This window comes from Ictidomys tridecemlineatus, chromosome 9 (genome assembly GCF_052094955.1).
Source record: "Ictidomys tridecemlineatus isolate mIctTri1 chromosome 9, mIctTri1.hap1, whole genome shotgun sequence".
Lineage (NCBI taxonomy): Eukaryota > Metazoa > Chordata > Mammalia > Rodentia > Sciuridae > Ictidomys > Ictidomys tridecemlineatus.
This window is the reverse complement of record NC_135485.1, coordinates 80,015,961-80,029,424: the sequence shown is the minus strand read 5'-3', so window position 1 is coordinate 80,029,424 and position 13,464 is coordinate 80,015,961. Positions and strand designations below refer to the sequence as shown.

General features: G+C 47.7%; 1 protein-coding gene across 3 annotated transcripts in view; it reads right to left on the bottom strand.

The window, feature by feature from the left end:
• Positions 1-4,657: 4,657 nt before the first annotated feature.
• Positions 4,658-13,464, bottom strand: part of LOC144366821 (uncharacterized) — a 33,976-nt gene continuing 25,169 nt past the window's right edge. For all 3 annotated transcript variants that reach the window (XM_078021657.1, XM_078021658.1, XM_078021659.1), the window contains 7 exons: positions 12,147-12,262; positions 11,751-11,981; positions 10,541-10,655; positions 8,138-8,238; positions 7,855-7,971; positions 6,766-6,880; positions 4,658-4,868 (listed from right to left, as the gene is read on the bottom strand). In XM_078021657.1, the coding sequence (XP_077877783.1) occupies positions 4,663-4,868; positions 6,766-6,880; positions 7,855-7,971; positions 8,138-8,238; positions 10,541-10,655; positions 11,751-11,981; positions 12,147-12,262 (1,001 nt within the window). In that variant the 3' untranslated portion in view covers positions 4,658-4,662. The remainder of the gene's footprint in view (positions 4,869-6,765; positions 6,881-7,854; positions 7,972-8,137; positions 8,239-10,540; positions 10,656-11,750; positions 11,982-12,146; positions 12,263-13,464) is intronic.

Here is a 13,464-nt window from a genome sequence, read left to right as displayed (position 1 = left end):
TGAGGCCCTATTGAAGGGAGGATAGAATCTGAGGAGTGGACCAGAGAGAGGAAAGATGGGAAAGGGAGGGAAGCGGGTGAGGGCAGGGCGGCAGCATCACTGGAAAAGAGGCCCCAGGAGGAAATGCTACAGACTCTCAGCTGAAGACACCCATGAGGGCTTGAGGAGTTTTCAAGCACAGCCTTCCTTGCCAATATGTGTGAGCTTCCTGTTCAATAGACACTTTACAATACTTTTTTTTTTTTTTTTTATTCCAAGAACCACTACCGTGTGGAACTTGAATGAGTTTAGTGGTAAATGACATGGAGGGACCCGCATTTAACAAACAGGTTTACTGATGGCACAAAGGCTTCAAAGTGAAACTGTGTCTGCCAGTTATTACAAGTCATTCTGCGGCACTCTAGTTCAAACAGGGACAGCCACAAATTCCTCACTGGGAACACACTTTACTGCCAAAAGTGGAAGCTGCTTGGATGAACCGCTTCACTTCTGAACTTCTAAGCTGTCCTGAGCAAGCACATTCAGAACCCACTTCAGGCCCAATAGGAAAAGTGTACCTATAAGAGAACCCTTGTAGCTCTGATCACCAACGTTAAAAAGGAAAGCTGCTCTTTGAAGAAAATCCATTTGCCAATGTTTCACTGAAATCAATGGTTCCCCCTTACTCAGAAAACAAAATAGAAACACAGGAGCCTTCATGCAGGGAATCTGAATTTCCAATGGAACAGATGCTTCAGAGAGAAACTGAGAGTGCCGGCTCTGAGAAGCGGTTCCACTTCATGCAGCTTCAACCAGAAACAAACCTCAATGTGCTTACAAAGAACAAGACTGTTCCTTCAGTTGGAAGCTGCCTGCACAAAATGTTTCTGTCCTGCACTTCCAAGCTTTTCTCAGCCAGCAAGTTCAGACGACGTTTACACCCAAAGTGCAAATTGTGCTACTCAGAGATCCCTTGGGACATCACCGATATTCACATGGAACATTGGACGGTTGACAAGATAAATGGCCGAGTTTCATTGAAATATTTTTCTCATTTTTTTTCTGAAAACTCACTGGAAATGAAGGCGCCCACGAGCAACAAACTCTGCTTTATACAAGACACAGAAACTTCTAAGTAAAGCCCGTGACTGCTGGCTCTGAGAAGGGGTTCCAATTCCTACTAGTTCAACCAAGCCCAAATCCCAATATGCTCTCTAGAAACACATTTACATCCTGCAATTGAAGCTGTTGCACACCCTGCTTCTCTTCTGCACTTCACACTCTTCTCACCGAGCACATTCAGAGAGCAGTGCAGGCTCAGTATCCGAAGTGTGCTAGCAGGAGAGCCCTTGTACCTCGGAGCACTTGCTCAGATAGGAAGCCATGGGACTGCTGGGTGGATCAATTCCTCAAAGATTCTTTGGAATCCATTCCTCAAGCAGATTCTGAAAACTATCTTGAAATTGCATGAGCCTGTCTGCAATGATCTGTGCTTTACTGAGTGCAAAGATGGTTCCAAGTGAAACGGTGCCATCAGCTCTGACAAGAGGTTCTGCTTCCTGCATGTTCAACCAGGGAAAAACCGCCACGTGTTCACTGAGAACAAAGCTACTTTGTGCACAAAATTTTTCTGTTTGCCCCCTACAAATGCATCTCAGGATGCACATTCAGAACACATTTCCTGCAAAATCATGACAAAGTATCATTGCAAAAGTCCATTCTGGTCTAGCATGACCAACATTAATTAGGAAATGAATTGCATAGGTTTCATTGTATTCCCTTGGTCTCCTTCTTCTAAAAACTCATTGAAATTGCAAGTGCCTGACAGCAAGCAACTTACCATTGACCAAGAGCACAGTTGTTTCCAATAGAAACTGTGCCTGCTAGCTCTCAGAAGCCACTGGATTTAAGGCTACTTCAGCCAGGATCAAAGCTCAATGGGCACGATGAGAAAAATGTCATTTCCTAATATGGAAGCTGCTTGACAAAATTCTTCTATGCTGCACTTCCAAAATATTCTCAGGAAGCACACTCAGAGCACAGTTTCAGCCCATATGCAAAGAGTGCTAGCAAGAGAGCCCTTGGACCTAGGTTCAGCAACTTTGAGAACTGTGGGCCCACTGGGAAAAGCAATTCCCCAAGGTGGATTGAAATCCATTGCTCAATTGCTTGTCACAGAATTCACTTGAAATCCAAGTGCCTGCCTGCATTGAACTTGCACTGACCAATTGTACAGATGCTTCAGAGGGAAACTGCCACCTCTGAGAAGCGGTGGTTCTTCATGCTAGTTTAAGTAGTGACAAACCCCAATGTGCTCACTGAGAACAAAATGAGCTCCTGAATGTTGAAGCTGCTGAGAGACTGCTTTACTTTTGCACTCCCAAACTACTCTCAGCAAGCACATTCAGAGCCGAGGTCAGGCCCAAAATACAATGTTGGCTGACAAGAGAGGCCTTGCACCCAGGATCACCAATTTTGAGAAGGCAATGAGGACTGCTGAAAAGAACAATTCCACAAAATTCCATAAAAACCCACTCATCAGACCTTTCTGAAAACACTGGAAATGCAGGTTTCATGCAAGGAACTCTGGGTGACAGATGGCAAAGTTTGCCAAATGCAAACATGCCTACCAGCTCTGAAAAGCCGTTCTCATTCACACTGCTTCAACCAGGGAAAATCCCATGTGCTCACTGAGAACAAGTTAGCTTGTGCCACTTGAAGCTGCTTCCACAAACAGCTTCACTTCTGCATTTCTAAGCTGTTCTCCTCAAGCCCTTTCAGAGAACAGTTCAGACATGAAACACAAAGGGTGCCAGAAAGAGATCTCTTGAATCTAGCATCACCAACTTTCAGGGGAAAAGAGTACCAGCTGAGAAGATCAGTTCTCCAAAGTCTCACTGACATCCATTTGTCACACTTGTTTACAACATTCACTTGGAGTGCAGGTGCCTACATGAGTGAACTGTTTTTGATCAATGGCACAGAGGCTTCAATGTGAAAGCATTCCTGTCACCTGTAAGAAGCAGTTTTGCTTTCTTCTTGGTCACACAGAAAAAACAGCAAGAGCCTACTTACAAAAAAGTTAATCAACAAAGCAAATTGAAACTGCTTGCAGCAAATGGCTTCCATTCCCCCACTCCCCAGCTATTTTCAGCAATCACATCCAGAGTCCAATTCCAGCCCAATATGAAATGTGTGCTCCCAAGAAAGCCTGTATAATTTACATCACCCAACTTGGGGAGGCAAGGGGAATGCTGAGAAGATCAGTTCTCCAAAGGTTCATTGAAATCCAAAACTCCTATTTTTTCATAAAACTCATTGAAAGGCAGGGGCCTCACCTGCAGCCATCAGTGGTTTAATGATGGCACAGAGGCTTCAATGTGAAACCCTGAATGTCAATCATTACAAGTGCTGCTGACACACTCTAGTTCAACCAGAGACAACCCAAAGTGCTCAAGGAGAACAAACTTTGTTCCTGCAAGTGGAAGCAGCTTGCATGAACTGCTTCAGTCAGGAAATTCCAAGCTCTTCTCAGCAAGCACATTCAGAGCACAGTACTGGCCCAATAGAAAAAGGATCCTAGCAAAAGGGTCTCACACCTACAATCACCTTCATAAGGTAGCATCCCATCTTCTGTGTGGAAGTGGGTTTCTTCTTGGCCCTTATGCTGTGGAGGAGACCACTAGAAGCTCAGCCTCATGCAGGACCATCTGACCTGGACATTTTGCAAACCCTATGAAGCCCTCACACAAGCTCAAATGCTACAGGACTTTGCAGAATAGTCCAGGTAACAGTAGACATTCATTCATTGTCTAGAGTCTACAGATTCCTATATGCATGTCATTCATTATCATCAAATGCACAATTTTGATTAAAAATTATATAGCTAGCTAGCTAGATAGATAGATAGAGATATCATTCCAATTTGAATCAAAAAAATCAGAAATATTCCCAAATCCAAAGAGTGGATCCCCATTGTGATGCTACCAGTGGAAAATTCCACAGCTGACCTCATGGGATGGTTCACAGTGAAAACACAGCTGCATGAAAAATATTACATGACATGACCTTCTGGTTATGTGGAAAGTGGCATGTGAAGTACACATGCATGTCTTCTTCAGACATGGGATTCATTTGCAAGACACCTTATGTAATGGAAAATACTCCAAAATGGGAGAAATCAGAACCACATCTCCAAAGTATTTCAGAAGAGACCAACTTCATCTGTGTATCTATCGCTCAGTGAGTGTGTGTGCTCGTGTGTGTGTGTGTGCGCTCTAGTGTGTGTTTGTGTGTGTGTGTGCTCTAGTATGTGTTTGTGTGTCTTTGTTTGTGTTTGTACCATGATAGCCGATACTTCATTGCCCCCATTGGAAAACTGACTCAGATAATGCCATCTGCCAAACTCCTAAAAACCAAACTTCTTGCTGATACAAGGAAACATTCCTTCCTGTTGGTTTGGATGTGTCCTTTAGAAATCACTGCTACATTTAGTATACTCAAATCATCACAGTAGATCAGGTAACAAAAACATATATATTTTTAAATAATAATATATTAATGGAAACAACAAATACAGGATAGAGTAACAACTGTGTTACTAAACAAGGTCAAGGACAATGGCAAACTATAGATTCATACTTTGAAGAAAATAATTATCAATGTAAATATTCCTGGGCTGCCTCAGTCCTGCCCAGGCACACAGCAGCAGAATGGTTTCGCAAGCATCCTCAGGAGGGTTGCACCCTTCTTTGCAGGACGAGAGGGAGGTTGAGGCTGGATCCACAAATCATTCTTTTGGGAGAGGCTCCTTTTCCTCAGCACGAAGTTGGGTTTTGTGTGAGGGTTCTTTGCATAAAATACATTGGCCTGCACTGGAATCCTCAGCTCTGGGGAGAGAGGGGTGTACACAATAAGGTGGCTCAGGAGGTGCTCTCTGGGACACCCCAACATCTGAGAGCCTGTGCCAGAAAAGGCCAGAGCCACACACCTGAGAGCTCTCCAATTCAGCACCAATACCAACAAGACAGCCTCCACAGACCTCCCTGAGGAAGAACTAGGCAGAGCACTTCCACAGACCTAATGTCGGTTCCTACCAAAGGCTTTGGACTCCAAAACATCCCAGGTCCTCTTGCATCTGCCAAAGCACACCACTAGGGTTTGCATCTGAAATCTCCCACAAAAGGCTCATGTGCCAAAGATTCAGTCCACACATGAGCCATCTTCACAGGTGGGTTTGGAGGGAAGCATTGGATGGTGAGTGCTCTGGTGTCAACATGAAATTCTCATTCAAGATGAATACACTACTGGGGGGTGGGAGGGACTGGAAGAAAGGTTGAGCATGCTTGGAGGAAGACATAAACAGGGGTGCGCCCTGGGCAATAATACCTTGTCCCTTTTGGCTTCACTGAATCCTCATTCTCCAAGTAGAGGTCCTCCTTCTCCTCTCCATCTTTCTCTCTCTCCCTCTCTCCCAGCCTTGTTCTCTCTCTCCCAGTCTATGCCTGTTTGGCAAGGGCTGAGTAGCTCTCCACTTCCACACACTAGACCTTTAAGGACAGCTTCAGTGCACAACCAAAGAGAAAGTTGTGAAACCCAGAGAAAAGGCCTAGGATTCCTCAAGTATGGCCACAGTGAGGACAGGCTGACCAGCACAGATACCAAATTAGAGCCATGCTTCTGCATTGGTGGAGCCTGCCTCCATGTGAACCAGGCTTCTGAGAATGGAGGCCAAATTCCAAATGCTGCCCAACTGAGAACAATGGTTCCAAAGACCAGCAAAGGGAATGCTTCCCTCCAACATGGTGTATGGTCCAGTGGTGCCATAACCCCAAGTGGGGGAATACAACAGCCTGCTTCTTCTTCCTCTGAAATCGTGTTTCCTGTTGCCCTTCTCTAACCTAGAGCCTGTTCTTTATCCCTTCTGGGTTGGATGTGGGGATCTCTGCTATGAATTTCTTAGGCTACCAAGGCCCCAGACAGACTTCCTCTTCCATTGATTCTACTAACCTAACAGTAGGTTAAGATAGGAGACAAGTGATTCTAGAACTCATAGGGATGGTGGTCTTCAGCATACATAGGCTGGGATAATGGCTGCTGTGGTGTTTGGCTCACAAAAACCAACCAACCAACCAACGAAAAAGCGCTGGCATTATTATCAGATGAGCTTTGTGGCTACGTGCTCAGGAAGCCCTCATCTGACTTTAGTTAGGGATCATAACCTGGCTATTGTGATCACTCCTTGGCAAGCACTCTGGTACAGAAGACCATGGAATTTATGCAAAGACAGATGATTCAAGCTGTCTCCCAGGCTGTTTTCTTCCCAATTTCATCCTGTTACTGCTTGCTAGAATCCTGGCAATGCTCTGCCAAGACAGTGGTTTTCTGGTCACACAGAAGGCTTTCAATCCTACTGCTTCAGTCCACAAAATGCCAGTTCCATCTTTAGCCCATGCATTCCCATGTTCCTCTGAAACCACTCTTATCCCAGACCATGAAACCATACTGCTCCTGGAAAGAGGATTTCCTCCTCACTACTCAAAGATTTCAGCTTTGGATGCCTGTTGATGTCCAGGGGAGGCACCTGTTAAGGAGCCAAAATATCCACTGGGGTATACCATTGGACCTTGAGACCTTCCTCCAGCAGAAGTGCAGTTGGCTTTGTGCACGAACCCAACACACCTGTTGGAGCATTCTTGCGGGTTCCGAGACTACTCTTTGGTGATAAGAGTTGACCTAAGTACACATCCTGACCCTTGTTCTCTGTCATCTGATTGTCCCACTTACTCTGACGGTGAGAGATGATTTGGCCCAGCTCATAATCCTCCGGCTTCTCCTGAGTAAGCAAGTGCAGCTCGAGGGCCCTGCGGATGACGACAGGAGCTCGATCGTGGCAGGTTACCTGAAGCAGCATGGGAGACAGGCCTTCAGGAAATGGGCCTTGAAGTGACTACTCAAGGACAGTGAGCAGGGGCATTCTGGAGGCACCTCCACTCTAAATACAAGGGCAACATCCATGACCCTACTACCTGAGGCTGACCTCCTGCTCATCACGTGGGCTCTTCCCATAGGCTACTAGCCCAATCCTTGTACATAGGACTTTCTGGACCTGCCATTGCTCTTTGTGGAGCTGCACTTCTCTCCAAGTGAAAGGACCCCACTACCTGCATACAGATGCAATCACATCCCACAAGTTGGGAGGAATGGGACAATAGCCTCCAAGATCCCAGGTCTACCCGAGGATGCAGGCGGCATTGGGAATGGCCTAGGCACAAAACCTACAGGCTTTGGTCTGGATTGCCAGGGTCCAAATCAGACCCAGGAACATGACCACACACAGGAGTGACGAAAGATAGCCACAAGAGCTCCTGGCCTCCAGAGGCTCAGTGCTGGCTGGGGTATAAGAGGGCACCTCATACGGCAAGGGTGGTCATTGGGTTACCAGGACATGTAGTGTGCCTGCTCCACATCCATACTGACTCTGCAAAGAGACTCTCTCAGCTCCTTGTTCAAGGAACATGCAGAACCTCATACTGGTGTCCTGCTCCATAGATGCCAGCATCCCATACAGGGGAACCTGCAACCTAGGTCCTGGCCTGTTCTCATCTGTCACCCATATCTGCCTCTGCCCTTCTGGACTGCATGCTGCCACCTGACACACAGAAACCCTCAGACATGGTGGTGGACAAGCTGCTGCTCTCCCTCATCTCAGCTCCAGCCCTTCACACTGACCTCTTCCTTCTTGATTCCCATCTATCCTCCTGATCATCCAGAAGCTCCAAATTCAAGAGGGCATGAGTAGTCCATGGTATTGGACCAGTGTCTGCTCTCCACCCAGGTGTAAGCACCAGGGGACACCCTTGCTCCCAGGCTTACCAAAACAGTCTTGGCCATCTTTGGACTTTGTGTTTCTAAGTGGACATGAATTAAGCAGGTGTCTCCCACCTGCTTTTGGGAAAGCGGCCTGGAGGACTTGCAGGTTGATTCTGAGAACTGTGGGGGATGGAACATCAGCAAACCCAGAAACAGAAAGCCATCCCAGCCTGTCAGTTGGCTCTATGGGCTTCTAGCACATATATCCAGCTGCTCAGGCTTCTTATTTCCCCAGGTGGGAGTGGAATGGCAGCACAAGTACAGCTTGAATAAGGTAGGTGTTTACCTCCTTTCCCGTGACCTCGCGGCATTTCCTCACGATGAAATAATATTTTATCCGCGGATTCATGGACTGATACATGAGTGAGTGGTCAGGGACCTTGATTTCTGCAGAGCAAAGTGGAGAGAATTGTTAGGTGGCACTCAAGGATTATACCACAAAACACCCACAATCCCTGAGAGTCTTTGCCAGGGTGAGCCGGCACCAGAATTGAGAGCCCTCCTATCCAGCTACAGTGCCACCAAAGACTCCCTTAGTGATTCTTCCCTGGAGAAGATGATGTACAGGATTCTAAACCAAAAGAACACCTGGCAATGGAAACAGCACATTGGGCACAGAACTTCTCAGTGCAGGTTGGATCTGCCAAAGGGACACTGCTAGGCTTTGCATCAGGATTGGCAAAGGCTTTGGTGCTTAGGCCTTTCTCCCCAGGGCAGCCATGCTCACACATGGGCATTCAGGGAAGCATTGGATAATGGGCGAATTCATCCAATTGCCCTGGATGAATCCACTCATGGATGAATATGCGGAGGGGAGGTGGTATCCATCAGAGGTGTGTTGGGCATGGACATGAGAGAACTTGAGCAGGGTGGTGCCCTGGAGAACTCTATTGTTTTCTAGGATCGCTCTCCTTCCCCTTGTTTCTCATCATGAGCTGTCTGCTTGGTACTTTTATTCTGGTTCTTGTTCTACATCTGGCTCTTCTTTCTGTCCTGCATCTTCTTGTAGTTCTTTCTGGGTCTTTTCCTTGTTCCTACATGATTTCTTCTTGTTCTTCTTCTTATGTGTCTCCCTCCACCCTTCCTTCTGTTCACCTCTTTCTTTTTCTTCTTCTTCCTCCTGCTCTTCATTGTGTGATCCTCTCCCCACTCAGGAGTGTCTCTTTCTCCTCCTCCTCCTTCTCCTTCTTTCTCTGGCAATGGTGGGGCATCCTGAGGAGTTCAAATCTATCACACTCTTCTGCCCAGATGCAGCTTCTGTTCAGTAGTCCAAGATGAAATCAGTTCTCAATCAATGGCCAGGAGTGAAACCAAGACCAAAGACAAGTGACTTCCTTTCTTTGTCATTGTCACAGTCAGGAAAGACTGAATGACAGACACCGCATTCTGGATAGGCTTCTACCTATGGTAGTCAGCACCTCATCTGGACCAGGATTGCTAAAATAGATACCACCTCCATAAAGCTTCTCCAATGAAAACAAGGTTTCCAAACTCTAGGAGAGGGCCAGCATCACTGCCACCCTCCTGCCATAAGGCATAGATGCCATCACACCTAGTGGGTTCCAGGCCCCCCGTAGTCCTCCCTTTTGACGTCTGTTACACACAAACCTCCCCTGGTCTGGAGCCTGCTCTCAACTGATGCTAGGGTTGAAAGTCTGTTTCTGAAATCACCTTTGTAGATTCTCGGTTTGGTAATTCCTTTTGACTGGCTTATTTTTTTACTAGGGATAAAGCCAGAGGCACTTAAGCACTGAGACCATTCCCAGGCCTTTTTACTTGGGTACAGGGTCTCCCTAAGTTTCTGAGGCTGTTTGGAAATCCCCATCCTCCTGCACTGCCTCCCAAGTCCCTGAGATTCGCAGACACTGCCCCTTGCCCAGCTCCTTGCACCTCAGTCTTCCTCATGTGTGAGACAGAGCCAACTCAAATGAGGCAGTGTGTGAAAATCGGAAAACTCACTTACATGCCCGACAGATGGTGGGTTCTATTGTGGACAGGCTGGGATGGTGGAGGCTAGGAGTGTCTGGCTCACAAGAAAGGAAAGAGCACTTGCATTGTGGATAGCTCAGCATTGTGGCCTCTGTTCTTCAGATGCCCTTTTTTGTTGCTGGAAGGAATAATAACCTGGCCATTCTGATATCTTCATGAGATGGGCACCCAGGCACAGAGGACTTGGAATTGTTCAAAAAAGAACCCAAACAGGCTGGCCCCTGGCCTTGACTTCCTCTTCGCTGAGTCCTGTTCCCAGTCTCTGCAATACTGACATTCTTGAGTAGGCAAAACTTCTCATATCCTGGCCATGGATTGGGACCTGTGCTGCTTCTGTCCATAGCTATGCTGATCCAATCAGGACCCATGCTCTGCTCCTCTTCATTTGAAGGCATCTTTATCAGTGAGCCATAAACCAAACTGATGATGGATTGAGCCTCTCTCTGCCTTGCCCTCATCGATATTAGCTTTGCATTGCCAGACCAGGTTCAGGGGAGAACACATTTAGGGAGGTTCAGCAGCACCCTCGGGCCTCATTGAGCACCTCTAAATTGTACATGCCCATCACTGCACTTGGTTTCCTGCACCAGGCCCACCACACCCTGGCTATTTTAGGGCCAAGGCCCACTTTCTCTTGGCTGTGAGTTATCCTGAGCCCACTGTGGATCATGTCTCCCCACTGTCTGATTGTCCTACTTACTCTCATGCAGAAACATCATTCTCAGCAGCTCAAAGTTGTCCACATCCTCATGCTGCAACAAATTTTGGTCCAAGGCCCTGCGGATGAGGCTTGTCACCCTCTCCTGACATGTCACCTAGATCAGAGTGAGACAAATGTTATCAGAAAATGGCTTTTAGAGGAGCTACCCAGAAGACTGTGGTCAAACATTCAGGAGAAATCTCAGCTACATATACAAGGGCACAATCTTGTTATCCTGCTACCTGAGTGTGGCCTCCATATACCCCCTGGGTTCTTGCAACGTGCTTCTAGAACAATCCTGGTACAAATATCTGCCTGTACCTGCCATCTCCCCTCCCCCTGGGGAGCCACATTCCACTCAGGTCAAAGGACCAAACTGCCTATGCACAGACACACTCTCATCTCACTGAGATGACAGCAATGGGCCAGGGATCTGCACACCAAGTGTGCTCTGGGATGCAGGCTGCCTTTGTGGGTGGAAGAGGCAGATGCACTGAAAATTTTGGTCCTGACTGCCACTACACAAAACAGACTCAGATACAAGAGTGTGTACTTGAGTGCTTCATGATAGCCTGGAGAGGCCCTGGGCTCTGGAAGCTCGGTGCGGGTCTGGTTCTAATGATATACTTGACTCAGCACTGGCAGTCACTGAATGTGTCTCCTCTGCAGCTGGACACCTGCAGCATTAGCGTATCTACTGCACATCCATAGAAATTCTGCCAAGAACCCCTTTAGCTCCGTATTTACATACATGGAAAGACTGACATTCTGAAGCTTTGGCATGACCCCCCAGGTTATCCCGACCCCAAATTTCCACACCTAGTCATGCTAAGGAGGTTCTCTTCCCTGCCCCCAGGAACACACCCTTTCCTACACATGTGACAAGTCACTGCCAGCTCCTCTGTTCCAACCTCACTCATTGAGAATACCAAGTTCTAGGCACTGCAGCCTGCACCCTGGACATATCTCTGCCTTCATCTGTCCACAGCAGATGCCTTCATCTGTCCGTCTGCACTTCTGGCCTGCCAAACCCACAATACACAGGCCCACTCACCGCTGCAGCTGGGCATGCTGAGACTCTCTCCCCTCAGGTCAAGCCCTTAAGACTGACCTCTCTCTTCTTAATTTCCAACCACAGCCCCAGGGTTGGCTGTGTCTCCTGCCTTCCACTGTGTGGACACCCAGGAGGCAGCCCTGCTGTCAGGCTTACCAGGATGCGCTTTGTCTCTCTCAGGCTCTGTCCCTCTAGGAGGACGTGGACAAAGCGGCTGTCTTCCACCTGCTCGCTGGAGTGAAGCAGTGAGGAGCTGCTACTGGTGACTTTTCTCATGCACAACTCATTGCTTTGGGTGGCCTGGGGCAATGGTGCTGAGGCCACTGCAGAGCTGCTGCTCACAGCTGCTGGGATCCTGGATGCCACTGCCACAGAAGGCTCCAAGAACTGTGGGGGATGACAACATCAGCAAAGCCCAGCACCTGCACCCCACCCAGCCTGGCATTGGCTCTGTGGGCATTCTACAACATCCATCCAGAACCTGAGGTTCTTGTCCCCTTGGAGGATATGGAGTGGCACCAGGAGTAAAGACTGAAGAAGGTGGCTGTTTACCTCCTTTGGCTTGACTTTAAACAACTTGCTGGCAGCTGTTTCCCGAAGAAGAAAGTTATAATCCACTCTGCCATCCAGGGCGTAATATACATTTCCATCAGCAGGTATCCTCAGCTCTGGAGAGGCAGGGGCAGAGGCGTGGTAGGTGACACTCAAGGAATACACTACCCAACATCCCCCACAACTGAGAGCCTCTGCCAGCTCTGGTCTCACACACAGACCTGAGAGCCCCCGAATCCAGCTACTGTTGCACCAAAGACTCCCCACTGATTCCTCCCTGAGGACCCTCTATGCACAGGAATCCACTACAGGAACACCTTTCAAGGAAATAGCCCCTTGTACCCCAGACCCTCTTAGTTCACGCTGGACCCACCAAAGCGAAACAGCTAGACTTTGTATCTGGATTGGTCCCCTAAGACTCATGTGTTCAAGGTTTTCTCCCCACTGCAGCAATGATCACAGGTGGATTTGGGGAAAAGCACTTGATGGTGGGTGCCTCCACCTTGCCAGTGGATTCATCCACTCATACAGGGCTACACTAATTGGAGGGGTATGGTTTGGAGGTGTGTTGAGCTTAGGTGGAGGATGTCCACAGCAGGGCTGTGCCATTCAGAGATATATATTTCTCTTGAGTTCCCCACTTCTGCATTTCCTCCTCCTGAGTATAATTCTCATTCACATTTTTAATCAATTTATTGTTATACTTCTTGTTCGGCTTGTGTTTCTCCTACTTGTTCTTGTTCTTCTTCATCTTCTCCTCATGCTTCTTCTTATATTCATCTTGACCTTCTTATTCATGGTCTCCTCCTTCAACCTATTTTCATTTTTCTACTCCTCCTCCTCCTCCTCCTTGTCCTCCTCCTCCTCGTCCTCCTCCTCCTCGTCCTCCTCCTCCTCCTCGTCCTCCTCCTCCTCCTCCTCCTGCTCCTCCTCCTCCTGCTCCTCCTCCTCCTCCTCCTCCTCCTTTTTCTTCTTCTTCTCTCTCTCTTTCTCTCTCTCTCTCTCTTTCTCTCCAAGAAAAGTTTACAAGCTGTGAAGGGTTATATTCTACCACACTCTTCTCTCTAGAAATGGCCTCTGGTCCTAAGTGGACTCAGTTTGCAATGAATTGAAAGATTGAAAGCCAGAAATGATTCTTCATTGAACTTCTTTTCTCATGTACTCATCTAGGTCAGGAAAGGCCGCCAAATTAGGAACCCTGTGGTTGTCTGTCTTCTTTGACACAAGACAAAGAAGCCTCTCTTCTTGGCCCCTTGTGGATAATAGCTTTGCAATGCCTCCTCAGGCCAAGGAAAGAACACAAGTTAGGCAGGTCCAC